At 35.2% G+C, this 16,704-nt stretch overlaps 1 protein-coding gene across 6 annotated transcripts in view; it reads left to right on the top strand.

The window, feature by feature from the left end:
• LOC123513842 (F-box/LRR-repeat protein 14-like) overlaps positions 1 to 16,117 on the top strand; it is a 20,305-nt gene extending 4,188 nt beyond the window's left edge. For 4 of the 6 annotated variants that reach the window (XM_045271239.1, XM_045271237.1, XM_045271240.1 and 1 more), the window contains 9 exons: positions 1 to 93; positions 3,312 to 3,492; positions 3,890 to 4,458; positions 4,897 to 5,145; positions 5,278 to 5,437; positions 5,957 to 6,088; positions 6,703 to 6,812; positions 6,935 to 7,078; positions 11,640 to 16,117. The exon at positions 1 to 93 is cut by the window's left edge and continues 99 nt beyond it. In XM_045271239.1, the coding sequence (XP_045127174.1) occupies positions 1 to 93; positions 3,312 to 3,492; positions 3,890 to 4,458; positions 4,897 to 5,145; positions 5,278 to 5,437; positions 5,957 to 6,088; positions 6,703 to 6,812; positions 6,935 to 7,078; positions 11,640 to 11,918 (1,917 nt within the window). In that variant the 3' untranslated portion in view covers positions 11,919 to 16,117. The remainder of the gene's footprint in view (positions 94 to 3,311; positions 3,493 to 3,889; positions 4,459 to 4,896; positions 5,146 to 5,277; positions 5,438 to 5,956; positions 6,089 to 6,702; positions 6,813 to 6,934; positions 7,079 to 11,639) is intronic. The other 2 variants (XM_045271243.1, XM_045271241.1) reach the window with 2 other exon arrangements.
• Positions 16,118 to 16,704: the final 587 nt, after the last annotated feature.

Raw genomic sequence — 16,704 nt, 5'->3', positions numbered from 1 at the left:
GGGCGGGTCACTATCATGGTCACAGATGATGCTACACCTGCCGTTGAAACCTTCCAAGCCTCTGCCATACCGTACCGCAACTGGGTGTTCAAGGTATGGTAGTATTTTAGTGGTTTTGTGAAGTTTTGGTTGCAGTGCATGCTGCCTGATCCATCATGACTCTACAGTGCAGAGCATCATCAGAAAAAAGAAAATTGCTCTTATTTTTTTTTAATTAAACAAACATCCAGGGTTAGATGGATTTTTGATGATTGTCTTAGTCTTTAGTTATAAAAAGCACTCAATGCATCAAAACTACATTGCACTCTAAAAAAAAAAAAAGTAAAATAGAATAAAATAAATAAATAAATAAATCGTTGTAAAAAGAACACATAAAATCAGGCCTATGCTAACAACTATGTTACAGTTATTATGATACAATCCCTCTGTATGCAACTGTTGCAAACTAAAGTAACTTGTGTTGGTCAGCGTACATACATCAAATGTTAAACTACCATGCAGTAAAATTCTATGATTTAAGTTTGATAAACCATTTTATAATTAGTGTAGTATATGTAGGCACTTTTATAAAACTTTTCCAGAAGAAATTCTATTAAAAACTAACCATTTATTTTATGCAAATCTTTTATTTTTAACTAATGTAACATTTGAATATGTCACCTCTATCTAAGTTTAATTCATAATTAGTTTTTATGCATTATACTTAGTTACGTCTTCTTTTTTTAATATGAAAATTAATTTTAATTTTATTTCACTATTAATATCCACCTGAATTTAAACAGTTGATTAGATAATTGATGTAAATATGCTAATTCCAAATTTGTCAATTCTTTTTAAATTATGAAAATTAATTTTTAATTTTATTTCACTAATAATATCCACCTGAATTTAAACAGTTGATTAGATTATTGATGTAAATATGCCAATTCCAAAATTGTCAATGAGATAACTCTTAAATTATTACTATTGATGTCCTTTAACTTCCAAATTTGTCAATTCTTTTTAAATTATGAAAATTAATTTTTAATTTTATTTCACTAATAATATCCACCTGAATTTAAACAGTTGATTAGATTATTGATGTAAATATGCCAATTCCAAAATTGCCAATGAGATAACTCTTAAATTATTATTATTGATGTCCTTTAACTTCATAGCATAATAACATTAATTAAAGTAGCACAAAATTATGTATTTCCACCCATTGCAGCCAAAGAACCAAGCCAAGAATCTTGATTGCTTACTTGCCTACTTAAATGTGATTAACATTATTAGGTAGTATAATCAGATTTCAGTGTTAACTTATCAGACAGTCTGGTGAGTGTTGAGTGTGCCTTGTCTTTGCAGGAGGTGGATCTGTGTTCGTGTGGGGTGTGGGGGGAGTGGTGGTTTAGGGTGGGCAGTGAGGTTCATTCCCTTGGGCTGCACAGCACTGGCATGGGTCAGGCTGAATTCACTAGGCTCCTCACTCCTTGCAAAAAACTGCGAGTGCTCAACCTAAATGGTGCCAGAAGTCTGTTTAGGGAGGGTCAGTGTGTTAGTGTGTTACTTTGCATTGGTGTTATTAGCGTGGCAATTGTGCTCTTTAGATTACAAGTTCTCAAACTGTGGATGGTAATGCACCTGTGGCGACAGAAATATTTAAATGTTTCACTGGCTAAAGAGATGAAACTCAGTGTTTTGAGATTTGTAGTTTGGTGACCAATGTAACATTCAAAATTAATGGATTGTTAAATTTAAAAAAAATACAAAGAATGTATAAATCCAGATAATATCTACATAGTTTGAATGAGTCAACAAAGATGTCATCTATTGTGGGATTGTGGATTGAAAAGTTTGAGAACTTTCATCATAGACTATAGATGCACATAGTTTCTTCTCTCACTGGTAACTTCTTAGCCTTAATGGTCTTATAGGAAAATATGCATATTCTTTATGTTGGTGCTGGACCTCAAGGTTTTCTGAAAGCATGTAATCATTTGTCCTTTATTTCACTTTATATAAATGAAGGAAACGGACATCTCATTCTCTGGTGCCTTGAAATGCATGTGGAGGGAGAAAGCACCATGCATCCGCTCTTTAGGGTTTTTCAATTTGACCCTTTCTGAGAGGCACTTTGCTGCCCTCTTGTCCTACTGTTGCCAGCTGCGCTCCCTCTACATTGGTTCCCGATACTTGTTTAGGTCGGGTAAGTTAACTGGCACCAGGACTCTTAAATATCCAAAGTGTTGAAAGCTTTGGGGAACAGAGGCCACACTCATACATCTTGTATGCGTAAAGAATGCAGTAGAGTATGACAGATCCATATATTTTGATTGCAGCTGTTAGAGTTTATTGTACACAGCTTTGGAGATCATAATTCTTTTGTTTATCAGACGTAGTTTTAGTTGATACACAGTACATTCTGTTGTTGCTTAACTTATATAGTGATGTATAAAAAAGAAAAATGTGTAGGTGTGGAAATGTAACAAATAATTTAAGTTTTACAAACACATACTTAAATAAAAAACTTAGTGGGAAATTTTAGATTATATGAGCAATTCTCAGATGTTACAGGTTAATGGAAACACTGAAGATGCCTATTATGGCAGTTCTAACATATTGATCCCCGTAGGGCTTTATGAGTCAAAATTCTTGGATCCACAATTATGAAAGATGAATTATTATACCACATTAGCTTATATTGTACTGAAGCTGAGAATTATGTGGCCATTACAGGATTATATAGTGTGATGTCATCTCAATTTTTTCTTTTTATTTATTTGTTGTTTATCTTTTTTTTCCTTGTGAGACCTATTTAGTTTGATCAAATTTGACAGATTTTTTTTAAAGATATTATCTTACATAGTGATGCAGTACCATGAAGATAGAGTCAACAACCATTGCACATGCATACTTCTTTCTAAAGAATTTTGACTAAAGATTTTCTTTTAAAAGGACCACATTCCCTGACAGCTTGCCTGTCCTACTGGGTCACTTCTTTCTATATTGTTTTTCTTTTAATTGAAAACTGTGTTCATACCTCAACTCTTTTTTCTGGTTGCTCTCTAAAGTTCTTTGAAAACTCTTAAACTACCTTAGTCCATCTCTTCATGTCACTGGACTAACACATCAACGTCCTTATTATGAAAATACAGGAAAAATATTTGCATTAGTGCTTCTTTATCTATTTTCCTAATTACCACATCATTATGTTAGATAATTACTGAAAACATTGATCACAATGATCAGATAGCTTTCATGGCAATAAGATATTTTAATGATATCTTTAAAGCCCCTTTCTATTTGATGACTAGGGCACCATTTTACAGGAGGTTGACCTTACCCTGAAAGGCTCATTTGGTGAGCTGTGGGAGAAAGTCTCAGCTGAAGTGCAGACCCTTAAGCTGTTGGGTGTGGGGATCAACCAAAAGGATTTTGTGCACTTGATGCAGCAATGTATTACCCTAGAAGACCTGTGGCTAGATGATATGATGTACCTCCTTATGCCAGGTAGATTGCAACACACTCTAACTGTTGTCTGTATGTTATCCATTGCCTATGCTGTAAAAATGAATTGAGTCATAGGCTTGTTATGATTTATACTGTATTTTGTATTACTTATGATAGAGGAGTTAAATTGCTCTTTATAATATCATATCCTTACTTATCATTTGCTCTCCTGATATCAAGAGAAATGGAAATATGACCTTTATTTTATGAAAAAGTTATTTTACACCATGAAAATGTTTCATATATATTTTTGAATGTTGTTTCATAATAGTACAACAGAATGAACATTAAGAATTATCTGATAGAGTACTTACATTTTATAATACATATTTCACTGTATATTTACATTCTTACTTTGATAATTCCAGTAAATTTCTGCATCAATAATATTTACAAGATATTTCAGGTAATCTTCTCAGCAACCCTGAGGATGTGAAGGTGCTGTCTACTTCTCTCCGCAATGTGACTCGGCTTCATCTGGCTTGTTCCCGCTACCTCACTGACACTCTCTTTAGCCGCATCATCTCTGTTGTGGGCCCACTAAGAAAGCTATCCTTGGCTGGATGTCAAATATCCTTTCATGAGTCTATCCACAAGAGATTCTATCCTGAGGATGGTAGAGTGGCAGTCTCAGACCATGTCCTGACCTTCAAGCATATACTAAAATATATAGAGGAGAAAGCCACCACCCTGAAAGAGATCAGTCTTGGCCGCACACTGGTTGACAGTGAGAGCTTGTATAATCTATCCATTGTACCCAACCTACATTTGGAGTCTGTGCATTTAATGTCTTGTGATCAGCTGACCAAGAGTGGAATCCAGCTTTTGTGTGAGAATCAGAAGACCATCACAGATTTGGATCTCAGCCTGTGTTCACGCATCACAGACTATGCTGTGCTGGCTGTCTGCCAACACCTGCCTCACCTCAAGAAACTCAACTTGCGCAGATGTCGAGGCATTACAGAGGTACTATTTAATTCCTTGTGCTCCAATGCAGTTGAGTTTATGTACTTAATGGATTAAAATGCTCAGTATTAACAAAGTAAAATAGTGGTTGTGCTTAGATGGAATGACTATATTTGGTATCATAATTATGTTATCTCCAAATCATTCAGTGATATAGGTAGCTTGTTATACTAATTGATAAAAGGTCATGCAATATAACAAGTTCAGCATTTGTTCAACATTTGCTCTTGTTAAAATAACTGATACTTTTTACTAGATGAATGCTCTCAACTCAACCACTTCTATATGTAATATAGAAGTGGTTGTATTCTTGTATTTAAGGTTTGTTTGAAATGCCAAAGCATATCAGATTCCAATTTAGCTATTTTCAAGGAATTGAAGTATTTCCAATTCACAATAGTATTTTAAGTAAATGCATTTAATGTTGTCTTTCTACAGAATGGTATCAAAGCCCTGAGTCAGCTTAAGTATCTGGAGGAATTAAACATTTCTCACCTGGAGGCTGTCAATTCAGCGTGTGTGGAGGAGGCCATTGGTAAAGAGGAACGATCAACTCTTAGACTCCTGAACTTGGCATCACTGTCCCTTGAGTGGAAGGTTATTGCCAAACTGGCCACGGTAGCTCCTAATCTGACACACCTTGATGTATCCATGTGTGTATCTGGTGTAAATGACAGAAGTATACAGGTGAGTGATCAGTTAAAAAGCAGAAGAAAAATGTTAGGTTTCAGTATATAAAACAACTGTTTTATATTATGCAATAAATACATCATTATGATAGGAAAGAATACTCAGAAAGTTTTTTTTTTTTTTTATAAGGCCTTGTGTAAATCCCTGATGAAGCTCCAGATCCTCAACATGAATGGCTGCACAGTGGTGTCAGACATTGGCCTAGCTGGGCATGGCTTAGGCCAGGCTGAGCCATCCATGGAAAGCACGACAAACCTATCACTTGAGAGCCTAGGTCTTAGGGAGCCAGGTATTGTGTTTGCCATGTTTGAGAGAGAGAGAGAGAGAGAGAGAGAGAGAGAGAGAGAGAGTGTTTTATGTAATACTACATATCAGACATATTGGTGTAGGTAGAAGACTACAATAATGCTGTGAACATCATCCCTGTCCATTAAGGAAGTTAGACAGCTTTACTATTGAATATAATTCTGTATTGTGTTCTTATAATTTAGATGATTTAGAAAACAAAATTAATTGGTGCTGCTAGTGTTATTTGAAGTCCAGGTAAAGTAAGGATGCTCCTTAGGAAGAAGAGACATGCAAGACATTTGTCCCAGATTTTTGGTGTACAGTAACTCTCTTAATCTTTTAGGGAACTTTTAATCAAGTGAGCCTTTTCTTTTTATTTTTTGTTGCCCTCAGTCAGCTTTCCCTATTCCATTAAAAAAAAGAAAAAGAAAAAGATACTGAGTGACAACAGCTTTCTATGTTTACCAAGGTTTGTAATCAAACTAATGATGTGTGATTTACAGGTTTTATCTTTTTTCAGACCCTCTGAAGATCCAGCTGGGCCTCAAGGCAGAGAAGACCATCCGTCAAGAAGCTGAAGTCGCCAAATATTTGAGTGAAAATATTCAGCAGATTGACATTGCAACTGAATTTGGCTTATCAAATCTTAAGGGTATGTTTCATCACAAATCTTCCACACAAAGGAATCATGAAACATATTTTACAATGAAAAAAAAGGGATGAGTATCACTAATTATTGGATTTTTATGAGGAGACATCAGTAAGTTCCACAACCAGGGATGGTATTGTATAATTTATAGTAGCTTATGAATGTGATGCATGGGTAGCTTACTAGTGATTAGGATTTGTCAAAGATTACACTTGTAGAGGTGTCCTTCTTTAAAATAAAGAATAGCTTTATCCTGAGAAGGAATGATGGAAGCTTTATGATAAAAGAAGTGTTTAAGATGATTGGGATATAAACATGAATATATTTAGAATTTAGATAAAGATAGTCTATATAAGGTGTTGAAAAATTATTCTAAGCAATAAACATGAGTAGCAAACATTTTTTGTGTCGAGACAAAAAGGCCAGCACATGTAAGGATTTTAGGGGAAATTTCTGTTATGTCTGTCCATTGTATGAGACACTATATCATCCAAAAGAAATATTTTATGAATACTGTCTCATATATTCATATAAAGAAGTAAGACAACATCAATGAAGGTAATGACTAAAGATTTTAAGGCAGCTAAAAAGTTAGTAAAGTTAAATTCTTCCAACAGGACTGCAGGAGCTTAACCTGTGTGGGTGTAAAAGGCTGACAAACATCACTCTGGTCCACGCCCTCAGGTTCCAAGAGTTGCACTACCTCAATCTCTCTTACTGCCAGGGGGTCAGTGGCCTTCCTCTCTTAGAGTAACAAATAGGCTAATGAATCCTTTCATAGTCTTAGCTCTTGTTAACTTAGTGAAGTTGTAATAACTTAATATATTATATACTCTACATTCATGGCAGATGGGAGAATCAGGACTGCAGTGCATGGCCCAGAACTGTCCAAGTCTGGAAGTGTTGATGCTGGCTGAATGTGGACAGACGAGTGACCAGGTGGTTCTTGTCATCACTCATTTTCTGAAGCGAATCAAGACACTGGATCTGCAGGTGAGATAATGACTTTGTTGATGGTGTATTGTATAGAAATAAAGGACACAATTACCTTTGACTTTGATCTCTTGTTTGCTTGGGAGTAACGAATTTGGCAGTACTAGGAATATGTAGTATGACATATTTTACTTGAAATTCCAGTTTTATAAAGAAAAAGTAATGTTTTCTGTTATGAGTGTTGAATGCAACAGTGGGAAAGTAAGAAAGATGGAATAGTGTGGGTGGATGTTAATGAAGATTACAGAAGAGGAAATAACTGAGGATGTATAATTCTCAAGTCTGGAAGAATATGAAAAAAAAAAAAAAATGCAAATGGAAGATGTTTGTTTGTTTGTCTGTGCATATCCATTTCATGAGAAGAGAACAAAAATGAAAAATGAAAGATGAAGTTCTATCAATTGTATGAATGTTAATAAGAATTGATGAGAAAACTGATATTGATAATTAAGATGAAATTTACAGATAATGCACATTAGAGATGTATCGGATATCCGCATCCGCATCCTCATCCGTGGAATATCCGCATATTTTTTCACATCCGCTTCCGTATCTGCATCCGTAGTTGTGATAAACTGAACATCCGCGTCCACCTCCGTATCCACATTTGTGGTGAAATATATATCCGCATCCGCATCCGCACTCTACAGAGGATGTGTGGATGTGGATGTTTTATGCATTGCACAACCTATAGATTATAGAGTAGTATATAGACAACAGTCACAAACTCGCAGAGTACTGCCTAGTGCTTAAAGACTTAAAGTTCAGACAACTTATAAATGTGGAGTAAATTTATTGATGTGTGTTTATTAAATTAATTATCTAGTAAAACTAAAGCAAATAATATCACGTATTCATTTCCTTTCAAACTTACTCAACGTAATGTGTCTAGAACTTAGGGGAAGGACAGGAGGAGGGAGCGAATTTTACATAGTGACTGAAGTACAAATACATAGTATGTAAATAAATAGCAAACTGTGAATGATGGAATGTTAGAAACTTAGTAACGACAGATGAGTGAGTCACTGTGTGTGTGTGTGTGTGTGTGTGTGTGTGTGTGTGTGTGTGTGTGTGTGTGTGTTTGTGTGTGTGTGTGTGAGGGGTGAAGAGGGAGATGGAGAGGAGGCTTATCACCACCCCAACTCTGATGCCTTAATGCTGGTGGAGAGAGAGAGAGAGAGAGAGAGAGAGAGAGAGAGAGAGAGAGAGAGAGAGAGAGAGAGAGAGAGAGAGAGTGTGTCGTGTGGCTGAGTAATGTACATTGCAGTCTTAGCTTATTCCCACTTATAATATTTATATAATATTTTATGTATTCCCACTTCACATGATATAATTCAGTGCTTCTTCCTTAAATACATTTATTGCGAATGTTTCCATTATTATGTAAATAATAATATTGAAAAATATGAACTGTAGCGCTGACCTCTTCTTATCGCATGAGTTTTCCTGTCGTCGCGTTTCCCCTGATACAATGAGTTGCTGACGAAAAGATTTTCACAGGAAATGTAATATTAGCTATTGTTTTATCATTATTATTATTACTATTGTAGAGGGCTTTTCGATGTATTTCTTACTAGAATTTAATGCAATAAAGCATTATAATAAAGTAATTGTCTTTTCACATTTGTTAAGCATCTCGAAAATTCATAATACTGATCCATAAGTTGTAAACTGGCATTCTGAAGATAAGTCCTACATAGTACACTGGCAGGTCATCAGTTTGGTAACAGTTTGCCTTCGATGTAAGAAGTACTGGTCCTTCCTTGCTTGCTCCTCGCTGATAAACAGTTTGCCAGTGTTTGTGTTTAAACTTAAAAGGATATTATAATCAAGTTTACAAAGCCTAATTGCTCTGTGTGCTGACTGCTATAGCAGCTGAAAAATGGCGTCACATAGCAGTGAAGTGTGGAAATATTTCATGAGTAAGTCAAGTGACCTAGCACAGTGTCTGTCGTGCAAGAAAGATTATTCACGAAAGGGACGTGGAACTACATCTTTGAAAAACCACTTGAAATCAGTGCATAAAGAACAGTTTGAAGAGTTAATGGCAAAAGAGAGAAAGAAGTTGGAAGAAAAAATAAATATAGAAAAAACACCTTTGCAAAAAGCAAAGACAGATGCTAAGCAAAGGAATGTAGCTGAGATTTTTAGAGTGCAACATTATGGGATGCTTCTAACCCTAAGGCAAAGAAACTGGATAAATTCATAGCAGATATGTTAGTCATGGATGATTTACCTTTCAGTCATGTTGAGAATATAGGATTCAAGAGACTGATGACTGAAGCTGCTCCACTATACAGTCTAAAGCAACAAAATTTCTATTCATCAATGATATGTAGTGATATGTATGAGTCTGTTTTCAATTGAAGAAAATTAAAGAAATACATAATTGATGAAGTGAAGCAAGACAACAAACTTTCCTTCACAACTGATCTGTGGTCAGATACCTCAGCAGGTGTCTCACTGCTGAGTTTAACTGTACATACCATAAATAAGGAATTTGAAAGAATGAACTTTGTGCTAGGTGCTGAACCACTGGAAGAAGGACATACAGGAGAGTATATTTCCAAAATGTTTGATGATATGTTGATAAAGTGGAACATACCTTGTACAAATGTGCACTGTGTTTTGCGTGATGCTGGAGGAAACATGAAGAAAGCTTTGTTTCTTTCAGGTGTAAATAATTTGGATTGTATTGTGCATAAAATACAGTTGATTGCTAAAACTGGGTTATCATCACATAGTGATATAGAAAACATGGTAAAAAAAACTCGTATTGCTACACACTTTCATCACTCAACAATGGCACAAGATGAACTTAAAAAGATTCAGGACAGGCTGTAAGACTTAGTACCTAAACTCTCTGTTATTCATGATGCACCCACAAGATGGAATAGTACCTTACACATGCTAAATAGAACACTAAAAATAAAGGAATCTCTGTGTGTGTATGCTGCTACCAACTCCAAAATCAAACAGCTCAGCAATACTGAGTGGTTGATTATGTTTAAATGTGTACAAGCCTTACAGCTTTATGAAGATATCACAAAAAAGCTTAGTGACTCCACATCAACAGCAGCTGAAGTGATTCCACTTGTAAAGTCCTTAAAACACACTCTTCAGCATACCACATCAGTAGTTTCTAACCCTGTTGAAGATACTCTTACTTCAGATACAAGCTCTGAAGATGAACCAGGCTCAGGATCAGTGATTGAGATAAAACAAGACAGACAAGCAACACAGGCAGTAAACTTTATGAAAGAAGCAATGCGAGCTGATGTTGAGAAAAGATTTTCTTGGATTGAAAATGAAGATCTTTACAGAATTGCAACATATATTGACCCAAGATACAAGAGTAAATTCTTTTCTTCATCTCACGTCACTGATCAAGTAAAATCATCACTTGTCAGAGTATGTGAGGAGCTTCGTTAAACGACCATTCTAGAAGAGGAAGATGAAGAACCAAGCAGGAAACGAAGAAGATATGATATGAGAGCAACACCGACCACCTGTGGAATATTAGATGAAGCAATGGCTTCTATTCTTGCCTCCAGCAGTGATGATGAAACAGAAAACTCATCTGTAGTATCTCTACTCATAAAAGATATTGAGAAATGTCACAGGGAGAAAAGAATAAGTGGAACAAGTCAAGATAGTTTGCAGTGGTGGAAGACAATGAAGACAGTCTACCCTGATTTGGCAAAGGTAGCTTGCCAGTATCTCTCCTGTCCACCAAGTAGCATCCCTAGTAAGCAGCTGTTTAGTAGTGCTGGCTTGATACATGACACTAAATGCAATTGGCTTTTGCCAGAAAAGGTAGATAAGATACTGTTTTTGAAGAGAAACTTGCCCATCTTGAACTTTAAATATTAAGTAATAATAAATATGTGTTTATATTATCAGTTCAATCAGATGGTTATAGATTTATAATCAACCACTTTCAAAAGGGTGGAGGTTGGGGAAAGTGGTCGGTGGGATACACGGTGAGTTGGGTCCACGTCCAGCATCCTGGTAACGTACAAAATGTGTGGCTGAAACTCGTCATAAAACTTTATTATAACAAAAAGTACTTCCACTTTACTTCCACTGGTAAACTCTGGAACTCGCTTCCTGCGTCTGTATTTCCATCTTCCTTTGAATTAATTACTTTCAAAGAGAGAAGTATCTACTATTAAGACACCATTCAAACTCATTTCGCAGTATAATGTTTCTCCCACCTTGTTTTTACTTGTTAGTTCTCCCGCTGTCTGCATGGTCTGACACTGAAGCAGGCTTTTTTTTTTTTTTTTTTTTTTTTTTTTTTTTTTAGGTCAGAGCATTTGATGTATAAAACATCCACATCCGCATCCCCATCCACGAGTGTCATATTTTGATATCCGCATTTGCATCTGCATTTTAGCAGAGACTGATATCCGCATCCACATTTGCATCCGCAAAATGACATCCGCATATACATTCGCATCCGCGGATGTCTGAAATTCGACATCCGATACATCTCTAATCCACATACAGTAGTACATAATATTCATATTGACACATATAACACATGTAATATCCTCAGGGCTGTACCAAGCTGACAGATGATGCACTGGACAGCCTCAGCAGCTGCCTCACCCTGCAGTATCTGGACGTGAGCAACTGCTTCAGGATGAGCCTGGAAATGGTGAGGGTGGTGCAGGAGAGGAATCCGCGCCTCCTCAACTTACATTACCGAGGCATCAAGGAGAAGATCCCTGAGGAGAAGATTGGTGAGCAGCCCTGTGCACGCAGGTCACCCTCTCGCATCCCTCCACCACCCCCAATCCTCTCCAAGTTAAAAAAGAAAGCTCTACGTAGATAATGCTGCTCTTTCGTAGATACTGTTGTTCAAGAATAGTTTGTCTTTATGTAGAAATACAAATTTTTTTTCCTAAAACATGCTGTGCAGTATGGGAAATTACCTAAGTATGTTAGGTATATACATACTGTGATTTGATCCTTCCAGTGTTGTTTGAGTGGCATTTCTATTTTCTCTTTTTAATGGTTAACTTGTTTCAGATTTTTCAGATGCAGTATTTAGTGCCTGAAATTAGTAGGCAAGTAAAAAAAAGTTTAAAGAAGTGTGGCTTGTTGCAGTATTTAATAAATTGATGCTGTTTTAGTTTTTAATCTTTTAAGAAATTTTACTGAAAATTAATAATTTTATCAGACAGTTATAAAAATTTCATGATATATTGCTGCCAGAAAAAGGCAATAATTTAAAAGATTAACAAGGCTGCTTCTGTGTCTATAATTACAGGTCTCTTTATACATGTATATGTGTTGATTTTTTTTTTTTCCCACTAAAATCAGTTAATGTATTAAAGCACCCTTATGCTTTTCAAAACAAGAGCAGGAAAAAATCTGTAGTTTAAATGTATGAGCTTTATTTTTTTTCATAATATGTTGTGTTGAAATTATTTGGAAAAGAATAATAGTTTCTTACCTTGAAGGTCTTGAAGCAGACAGTTGGTCATGATGATGAAGAAACAAGAAGAAATTCCCAAGCAAAGTAGGAACAGAACAACATTCCATCATCTTCAACTGAAATACAAGCTGCTCAGTGAGAATGATGCATGATAATGCATATAATTGACAAAGTATAAAACTAAATTCTGTTAATGCAATTTTAGAACAAAGTTGACTGAACATTATGATAATGTTGAAGTTTGTCCTGAGCAGCAGAGGCTTCCACATTATAGTACTTCATGGGGGCTGTGTATTTAAGCAGACCTTTAGAGAAAGGAAACAAGAATTGAAAGTCACTAATGAGAGGATTCTTTTGGTTGATTGTTTTGTTTGCATAATTTTATTACTCAAAAGTTGTACTGTAGATTCACATCATACTTTTCAATAAGGCATGTGTCTGATTTAAAGGTAAAGTGATGGTCTGGCTGTACACTGTGGCTGGGTGTGAAGAAAACTGCCATTTTATTTGCTGTGTGCTTGTAAAGGCGACTGAAAAAGAGACAGTAAACAGACTGGGGAGATCTCACATTATTTTCATTTATGGTGAGATGGATGTAAACTGTCTTAGTTATCCATGATGAAAGAGAATATCAGTCAGGTGTGAAGATGAAAAGGTTGAAAATAAAGGTAATCATATTTTGGGTACATGAAAAGCAAAAACTTCAAATTTACTAGAAAAAAAATGAGTATGAAATTGGAAGAATACTTGTATAAGGCAGATAATACATAAGACTTCCATGAAGACAGAAAGATAGAAATAATAATGTCTTTACATGTCACACATGTAAATAATTTGAATTCTTAGTGCATTTTTTCCTCTCTGGGAATAGATATCAAAACATATCCCTTATCCAACTCTCCTGTGTCCACATATACATTCCAAGTATCCCAGAGGGCAAGAGAGCATTTGTAATGTAATGCAAAACTGATACTGTTATTGTGAAAGAATGTAAAGAAAAGATAGGCTATAAGAGAAGGTAAGAAAGAGCGTAACAATGTTGACATATGAGTAGTAGGATGGATAGAAGATAGTAACAGAAGTAAAGTTAATATTGGAAAGTGAAAAGGAATATAAAAAATTAAAAAATAGTGGAGGGTTGAACCATTGATGAAAATGGATTAAATATATTGAAACTATGGAAAAAAATGTCATTTTTGTTCATGAGTTACCAGGGTGAGAGGGCAAGAATAAGAGGTGATCCCAATTTGAATGCAAAGGTGCAAGAGGGTAGAGTTCCAATGAAAAGAAAGTGGAAGAAGCATTTAGTCTCACATATTTAAATATTGAAAGAAGCTGTGTTAAACTGAAGTCAGGGAAGAGACTAAAAGTGTATAGCCTAAAGACTGTAAAGAAAGAAATAGGTGGATGATGATTCCACTGAGTAAAATTAGAGTGTACGAAGTCACCAAGGTTCAATAAGATGATATCAAAGTAACACAGAAGAGATTACTGTATTATAGAAATAATTCAATGTATGCTAAAACCAGGATGTGATACTTAGAGACTGGTAGAAGGCACGATTGATATTGATGTACAGATTTAGAGAAAACAAGATGCATTGTAAAAATTACATGAGAATATGCTAACTTAGCATACTAAGAAACATTTATAGTTTGAGTTCAATGAAAGAGTTATCAAGATAATGAATTTCCAAAATGGAAGAAAAGAGGGTAGTTTCATGAGGGGACCATGGTTAGTGTTTTGAATGGAGTGTAGTATATGTTTGAGAATACTTTCTTAGAAAAATAAATAAAATTGTATATGCTATTTGTAGACCAGCAGAAAACACACGATGAAGTCATTACAAATACATTTTGGCAATTGTTTTCATATGAATGAAATAGGTAGAAAATTACTAAGATCTTTGGAAGGCTTCTATAAGAAAAATACGAAATGCATAGAGAAGTACTTTCTTGTATAGGTTAGTCTTAGACATTTCTCAGTGATAATTCATCTTTATGGAGGTGAAAGGTAGGAATGTTTTAAAGGATCAAAGACTAAGGAAGAGGAGTCACTTGTTATGTATGATATAGCTATTGTAGACAAGGGAAAAGCTGCATAGTCTAGTCACACATACTTAGGAGGTGAAAGCAACAAAGTGCAGAAATGAGATGGAACAGAGAAAGGAGTAAGAGGTGCTGACATGGACATGGTTCTAAATACCAGAGGAAAAAGCTAGTCAAATTATTGGAGTGATGAGGGAAGTTAGGAAAGGAATTTTTGTCTGTGACAGCAATAACTGGTATGTTTAAGGGAACTATAGTGTCGGGTTTTGTATGCCTGAGAGATATGAGTACTTCAGATGACATGCTGAGAATAAAATGCTTTAGAAAACTGTCAGATGCAGGATTGATAGGATGTAGAACAAACAAATAAGAGTGTTGTCCTGGAGAGATCAGACTAGTGATATCTTGATGTAGTTATAAGGAAAAAAACAAGAAGAAAAAAGAATAATTATGATAGTATAAACATCCTAAATAGAAAAGATGTATGAATGAAGTGAAAATCATTCATTTTGTATGCCTGAGAGATATGAGTACTTCAGATGACATGCTGAGAATAAAATGCTTTAGAAAACTGTCAGATGCAGGATTGATAGGATGTAGAACAAACAAATAAGAGTGTTGTCCTGGAGAGATCAGACTAGTGATATCTTGATGTAGTTATAAGGAAAAAAACAAGAAGAAAAAAGAATAATTATGATAGTATAAACATCCTAAATAGAAAAGATGTATGAATGAAGTGAAAATCATAAAGGAAATAGAGAGATAGAGTTAAGAAGGTCTAGAGAGTGAGTGTATGGAACAGAGTGATTTAATGTAATGTGAATATATTTTAGAGAATTAGAAAATTTTTAAAGTTTCTAACATGTAGGTAGAGGCTGCGTAATGGATTAAGTTGATGAATTATTCATGAATGTAAATTACTCATAAATGTTCTTAGGTATTTTCTACTTTTATTGTCTGTTACCCCCACTTGTTTAGAAGAATGCCAAATGAATGAAAAAAAATAATGTCCATTTAAGATGCACATAGTAACATGCACACTAAAGGATGTGTCAAAAGTAAGCTTGCAGAATGTAGTAACAATTTCCTTGATCTCAGTCACTGCAGCTGTTTTCCACTCTGTAGTAGCTGTGTGATTACCATGTGTGGGCTGTAATGGGACACACCTGCACAGTGTGGTATAGGTATCAAACTGTTGAACAAATTATGTTGATGTTAACCAGTCATGACATTAAGAATAGCTGTGTGTGTTATGTGAAATTTGGTGTAAAGAAATATATGTGGAAGTAGAGAGAAAAGGGGAAAGTAAAAGTGTGTATGATTTTGTAGGTAATTCATGAACAAATGAATCAGGTGGAGAGAATGAGGTTTGTAAATTAATCAGATTAATTAATGCTCAGAAAAGAACACTTCTGAGCATTACAGGCATCAGTGTGCCATCTCTTGTTATGTACATACATTCTTTTGTTAATAGTATATTCAAATATATATTAATATATTTTGGAATTGGAGAGTTCGAAATAAATATTTTAAATCTGTTTAAAAGTATTATCTTATCCTGCATATAACAAATTCATACCATCATACAAAAAAAAAAAAAAAAAATGAGAAAACACATTACAATAGCTATACTGTAACTGGCATTATGTGTGTGTGTGTGTGTGTGTGTGTGTGTGTGTGTGTGTGTTTGTATATTCCATTCCAAACACTTAAAGTTAAAGTTCATTGGTTTTAGTTCTGGTATCCACCACATTTGGTGCTCTCCTGAATGTCAGTCAGGTGAACCAAACTCCCCACTGTGGTGCTCCAACCACAGCAGTAACCTCCTAGTAAACAGCTTAATCTCATAAGCCCGAGCGGGACTCAATCTGTCAACCTTAGCAATACCAAGCCAACATTGCTACTGTACTAGCCAGAGGCTAAAAATGTAAAATATATTTTGAAGAAGGCAATGAAGGAACATTCTACTGGCATTATGTGTATTTACTTAGTTGTATTTACCTTGTGTGTGTGTGTGTGTGTCCAATATATCCCACATCACACTATTAAAATAAAACCTTATATTTTTGAAGAAGACCCTAACAGAATATTCTAATGGCATTACATGTGTGTGTGTGTGTGTGTGTGTGTGT

This window comes from Portunus trituberculatus, chromosome 37 (genome assembly GCF_017591435.1).
Source record: "Portunus trituberculatus isolate SZX2019 chromosome 37, ASM1759143v1, whole genome shotgun sequence".
NCBI lineage: Eukaryota > Metazoa > Arthropoda > Malacostraca > Decapoda > Portunidae > Portunus > Portunus trituberculatus.
This window is presented reverse-complemented; position numbering and strand designations above follow the sequence as displayed.